This window comes from Sus scrofa, chromosome 13 (assembly GCF_000003025.6).
Source record: "Sus scrofa isolate TJ Tabasco breed Duroc chromosome 13, Sscrofa11.1, whole genome shotgun sequence".
Lineage (NCBI taxonomy): Eukaryota > Metazoa > Chordata > Mammalia > Artiodactyla > Suidae > Sus > Sus scrofa.
Window position 1 is genome coordinate 108,543,822 of NC_010455.5, and position 6,683 is coordinate 108,550,504.

Below are 6,683 nucleotides of genomic sequence, written 5' to 3' on the forward strand. Positions count from 1 at the left end.
CATAGAAACTGAGACTCAGAAAGACTTACTTAGTAAGCAGCAGAGCCAGAATGTGAATGCAGAAGTCTATTCCAAAGCCCATTATGTGTGTGTGTTTTTAAATTTTTCATGCTTAAAAAATTTCTCTGCATTGTATCTTGTTATCTTTTTTGTTTCTAAACTTTTTGTCTTTTGGGGAGGCAGGGGCCACACTTGAGGCGTATGGAAGTTCCCAGGCTATGGGTTGAATTGGAGCTACAGCTGCTGGGCCTATACCACAGCCACAGCAACGCAGGACCGGAGTCATGTTTGTGACCTACACCACAGCTCATGGCAACGCCAGATCCTTAACCCACTCAGTGAGGCCAGGGATCAAACCCAAGTCCTCATGGATACTAGTTGGGTTCGTTACCGCTGAGCCATGACAGAACTCCTGTTTGTACGCTTTTTACCTCCATAGGCTCAACCTATAATCATGCTCAAATTCCAGCCTCCCCAAACTTTTTTTTTGTTTTCTGCTCAAGCCTCTGTTGTGTCGATCATTTCCTTTACTGTTAAATGTTTGTAGTGTATACTTGCTGTTTGAAAAAAATTGTATTTTTTTACCACAGTTACCAATTAACCCTCTACATTCTGGTTGCCACACTCACCTAGCCAAATAAATTGTTTCTAAAAGGTCACCACCAATGATCTGTGCATGGTGAGGCCATTCAAGATGGCTGTTCTCTTGTTCTCTGTACATACTCTGCTCAACCAGGCCCTATTTCACTCACATGACTACCCAACGCTCTTAATTATGGGGCTTAATTGACTATAAATAGTAACCTCCTTCCCTAAGTAGCCCGATTGATGTCATGACCTGTCTGCCATCTGCTGCACATGGTGGGGTGTCACTCCAGGACCTTTGTGTGAGACTCCCCCAGCCAACAAACCATTAGTGTCACTGTCTCCAGGCTCTTTCTTTGGTCTCAGGGCTGGACAACAACAAGACTTGCAGGCCAGCGGGTGCAGCCCAACAACCTACCAACAGATTCGGAAATCTCAGAATACATCCTACTTGGATGTATGTACAAATACTCATAGTATTTGATATGATTGGCAAGTCCAGGACAGCACAACTGGAAAACCTGGTTCAAATCATGGGCCTGTCGGGTAAGCAAGTCACGTAACTTCTCTAAGCCTTGGTTTACTCATCTATAAATGGAAACTGTAATTCCTGTCTGGTTCATTTCTCAGAAGAATAGTGACTTCAAGTTACTGAGGCCTTCCAGGAAGATGGGACTTTGCTATACCCCTTTTTTTTTTTTTTTTTTTTTTTTTTGTCTTTTTAGAGCCAAGGAGGTTCCCAGGCTAGGGGTCGAATTGGAGATGTAGCTGCTGGCCTACGCCACAGCAATGCCAGATCCAAGCTGCATATGCAACCTACTACACCACAGTTCATGGCAATGCCGGATCCTTGACCCAATGAGCAAGGCCAGGGACTGAATCTGTGTCCTCATGGGTCTAGTCAGATTTGTTTCTGCTGAGCCATGATGAAAACTCCTGCCATGTGTTTTACATGGGAGGTACTTTGTAAACATTTGTTGAATGAACAAAAAGCAATGAATGAATGAGTGAATGAATATTAGTTTTATAGTTATTCAATTATCAAAAGCAACATGATAAATCTTTCTCAAAATTATGCTAAAAGTTAAATAAGAGTACCGATTTATAAGGCCCCTGGAATCTTACAAGCCATGTATTTCTTTCCTTTTTTAACCTATGAAACTTTCTTTCTATTGAGCTTAAATCACAGCTCAATATCCAAAACAGATGAATGAGAGCTGCTACAGATTGGCTGAGATGGGAGGGCTGGTGCTCTGGGGAGGGTGCAAAGTGATCACACATGAGCAGATCCATGGAGAAATTTGAGGCCTTTTCTGGCTGCTTTACGGCTCAACCAAGCTCTTGCTTCTCCAGGTGATTCTGTGAGCTAAGCAGTGTCTTCTCATTAGCTTCCTTTCCAAGCTAATTATGTAGGGCTTTGTTTCCATTGTTCATGAGCAAGAATCCCAATGCGTTCATAAAATATTGTTATATGTTTGTAACATGGATGGTGCCATACAGGGAACCAAGATAAGTTCCTCTTGTCAAGGAGCTACCTGTCAAATGTCAGAGACAGATGAGAGAGCCGCAGTCACAGTAAGAGGAGAAGTACAATGGTGGGGGATGCAAGGGGTGCATGGGGGCCTGTGGCAGCGACAGTACCTCAGATCTGGTGGGTGGGTCTTGGCAAGCTTCCAAGCAGGAGCAGTGGATAAATTGCACCTGACAGGATAAGTTGGTGGGAGCCAGATGGGTAGACATGAAGGAGGAAAAAACAGGGAGGTGCCGAGGGAGAAAGGTGACACAAAGGAAAGCCTTGCCAGGCAGAGGGCGGCACTTTGGGGGAATGTGGCCAGTTCAGGAAACTGCAAATAAGTCAGAATGTCAGGAGTAGAGGATGAACATGAGGTTGGGGGAAAGCAGAGGTCATGAAGAGATATCCAACTGACCACAAACACCTTGAAGACCATGCTTGGGAGTGTAGATTTTCTCTTCAAGGCAAGAAAGACTCAGGGAAGGATTTTGAGCAAGTGAGAAAACACCATTGTTATGTGTGGCTTAGGAAAAGCCCCCCAGGGTGGCAGTGTGGAGGGCAGGCTGGTGAGAGAGCAAGACCAGGAGCCAAGAAAGCAGTTAGGAAGCTGTGGCAGTGGTCCAGGCAAGAGGCAAGGAAATCCAGGACAGCAATGGAGAGGAGGAGCCAGGTCCCAGAGCCATTTGGGGGACAGAATTAGCATGACTCCAGGAGCCACTGAATTTGGGAAGAAATGGAAATGGAGGAGCCACACACAGCCCAAGGGTCTGATGTTGCCCAGCCAGGCTATCCAGCTGGCTAGTCTTGCGCTGTTAATTTTATCATGGTTATGGGTATTCATTAACCATGTTCCTGAACCTCCAAATCATACTTTAGAACAAATATCAACAACTTTCTGATTGCCTTCTTTTAGAGGTGAATCTTTAAACTTTCTATTTCCACAAATATATTCAATCTGCTTACAGGTAAAATAGTTTTGGTGTTTGGTGCAAATACTCTGATGGAAATGAGGGTAGATATAAAGAAAACAAGATTGGCCACAGGTTGATAATTGTTAGAGGGAGGGAACTTCATACTGTTCTTTTTTGTGTATGTTCACATAAAAACCTTAAAATGCTTCAAAATTACATTTAATCTAATAGATAATATATTTATGGTATTGTAGGTGATGCATAACTTTTGAGAGATTTGGCAATATTTATTTTCATAACTCTTGAACTTGTAATCTCTGTTCTGGGAATTTATACTTAAAAAATAGCTGAAATACAGTGAAGCAGAACATAGGGGAGAGGGAAAGCTAAAGATATTCCCTAAAGGGCAAAAAAGGGAACTTAATTATGACATATGCATGCAATGGAATAGTATGCAGTTGTTAAAATCAGGCATGTGAACGGCATGCAGCAATGTGAGAATTGCGCAGTGTGATGATATGTCCCAGAAGTAGGATCACAGCTCCATGGAAGCTCAAGAGGGCTTTCTCAGCTATTATAACCATGCAAAGGATGTCCATTCTGGCCCCAGCTCCCTCTCTTGCTGGTCTGCTTTTCTCATCCTCTCTCCATCTCTTGGCCCACTTCAGCATCCCTAACTTTCTGGCTCCCTCTCATCTTGGGCCTTGGCATTTACAGATCCATTTGCCTGGAAAGTTACTACCATACATATCTATATGGCTGGCTTCATTCACTCATTCTACATGACTGACTTTATTTACAGCTCTGCACAGATGCTACCAAATCAAACACCTTCCTTCCAACTGCATCTAAAATAATACACCTCTCCCATCATTCTCTTATTTCTTTAGCCTGCTTTGTTTTCCTTCATTCAATTTATCACACTGAAATTATGTCTGCTTTTGGTTCTTTTGGTTCTTTTTTGGTAAAGAAGTTCCTCTTTCTTGGGGGGAGGGCACCTGTGACATCTGGAAGTTCTTGAGTCAGGGCTTGAACTCATGCCACACCAGTGACCCAAGCCACAGCAGCGACAATGCCAGGTCCTTAACTCTGAGCCACCAGAGAACTCTCAGAAGGTGTCTTTCATGGCTTTATTTCTAACACAACAGTAGCTGGCACATAATAGGTACTCAATGTTTGTTGACTGGTTGGTTGAACATAAATGCAAACATATGAATAAAAACCTGAAAAGGATAGAAGAAATGACCATTTGCGTTAGAATGAAGGGAAATAGGATAGTTTCTTTTGATAATTTAAAAGTAAAATGAGCTAATTATTTAAATCATTTAACAAAATATTTATAACAGAAATTCACCAGATTAGGTTTCAGATTAGGTTTCATTTGACCCGTGTGAACGCTTTAGGGGAGAACATTTCTCTAAATAATAAAGAAATTACAGCAGTCAGAAATGTACCAGTGTCTAAGGGGATTGGCCTCAGTTTCTTGTCACTGGGTTGGAAATCAGTTATTTTAAGGTCATTTTTCTTTCAGTTTTGGGGGACCTGAGTTTGAGGTTTGAGCCTCTGATGAATTTCTTGAAAAATGAAGTCTGGGGTTTAATTTCTCCTCCTAGGAACTTTTCTTCCCTATTTGACTCATAGTCAAGTTGAAAGGGGTCTTTCTCAATGACATCTTCCTGTGGGTTTGTTTTCTAGGATTTCAGAGAAGATAAAACTCTGTCAAGCCTGAGTAGATCCTAACTCACCTACAAGAATTTTTATTCCCCTCCTCAGTTTTTATTGCTGGTAATGTTTAACATAAAAATAAGGATGATGTAACCCAGGATCCGGGAACAGATGGTAGCAGATATAAATCCGAAGCAAATTTGAGTTTTAAACTTTGCCCTATTTTATTGTATGAGATAGTTTATTAAACACCACTTTGGCAAGGGCATTAAATATGTCAATACCTTTTAAATTTCATCAGTCAATTAGCATTACCTTCTAAGAGAGATAGTTTAAGAGCCTTGGCATACTACTAAGCTGTCTGGGTCCTTTACAAAACTGTCACTCAAAGGAGTTTGCCTCTAGTGATCCCAGCCTCATCTCTTTGCAGTCCTTTTCTTTTTCTCTTGGCATTTTCACCTTCTCTACTCTAGCCCTGCACCCCAACCCCATGAAAAACACATTGGCAGTAAAGAATTAATTCACTCCATAAACAAAATTTACTGTGGGCCAGATACTGTTCTCGAAACAAGAGAGTCAATGATGAACAAGACACAGCTCATGACTTTGCAGTCTTAACCTGGTGGAAAGTTGGCCCTGTATACTAGTGATGACACTGGGTCAAAGGCCACCAGGGAGGAAAGACCTACTTAGTTAAGGAGCCTCAGCTGGACTAAGCCTGGCTTGGAGCACAGCCTTTGAGCAGCGAGTGACCTTGCATGTGTATTAGAGAATTGAGACAGCTAAAAAGAGAGGAGAGAGGAAAGTGTCCCAGGCAGAAAAAAACAGGCTCAAAAGGTTCCAGGCATGAAGGCCTAAAAGAGCCTGGGGTTGCCTCAAGAAGTGAATTATGGTTTGTCTGGAGCAAAGATGTATGAGGTTAGAGGTAGGTGAGTTGAGATCCAAGATTCATAAGGTTCAAGCTGTTATCTTTCTCAGGGTTTGCTTACATTTTACGGAGCGTTTAAGACTTAAACTAAAGGGATAAACTGTAAATGAAATTTTAGCTTCTGTTAATCCAATTTAGATTCCTTCTTTAGGCCAGAGCTGAATAGATATTCTTGAAATTATTATGTTCTTTTCTTCCTCCCTATAAAATAGGTCTTTCTGTACTACCATGTTCTAGAAGGGTTCAAGAAATACTTTGTACACAGGGGATCCTCAAAATAACCCTGCAGAGCCCACCTTCACGCTTGGGTGATGGAATGTTCGGTATACCTGGAGTATCATTTTAGAAGTCACAACTGGGCATCCTTTTCTTTCTTTCTTTCTTTCTTTCTTTCTTTCTTTCTTTCTTTCTTTCTTTCTTTCTTTCTTTCTTTCTTTCCTTCCTTCCTTCCTTCCTTCCTTCTTTCTTTTCTTTTCAAACTAGAGCAGGATCTGGTCCAGATTTACATAGGAACAGACAGCAATGAAAACAGACAGTTGTCCCAGCCACAGCCCCTCAGCTGACCAAGCCTCAGTAGGTTAGGTGGGAAAGGGAGAATTTTGGTTTGTGAATCCAGCCACAACCTGCAGCCCTGGCTGTGCCATCCTGATTCCACCATCACCCCAGGGGCCCTTTTCCTTCCACTAGTCCTCTAGCCCCCACCCAAGACTTACCTCCATGGTCATTTTCACTCATTTTACCTTTTGGAGATTTATGCACAACTGTTCTCTGGAGAGCCATCCCAGGAAATGGTTTCATTTTTCCCCCTCCTTAACTGCTGTGACTCCAACTTCCAAGTCATAAGAAAACATGGCTGGATGATGTTCCAGGATGTGGTAATTTACGCAATGAAACCCCACCCAGCTAGCAAGGCCCTGCCAGGTTTTCTGTGCAGACACATCCACTGCAGAGCAGAAGGGCCTGGGAGTGGGTGGGGCGGGGGGGAGGTAAGAAACCATGCAGGACTCAAGAGAACAGAAGAGGAAATGAAACACGGTAGGGAGTGAGAAAGGCAGAAAGGAGGTCAAGGCAGGAGAAGGAA

At 42.6% G+C, this 6,683-nt stretch overlaps 1 protein-coding gene across 8 annotated transcripts in view; it reads right to left on the bottom strand.

Annotated features, from left to right (window-relative positions):
- Window positions 1–6,471, bottom strand: part of LRRC31 (leucine rich repeat containing 31) — a 29,251-nt gene extending 22,780 nt beyond the window's left edge. For 2 of the 8 annotated variants that reach the window (XM_021069770.1, XM_021069774.1), the window contains exon 1: window positions 6,343–6,469. In XM_021069770.1, coding sequence (XP_020925429.1) covers window positions 6,343–6,400 — 58 coding nt within the window. In that variant the 5' untranslated portion in view covers window positions 6,401–6,469. Of the gene's footprint in view, window positions 1–6,315 lie in introns of all 8 variants that reach the window. The other 6 variants (XM_021069775.1, XM_021069773.1, XM_021069772.1 and 3 more) reach the window with 3 other exon arrangements.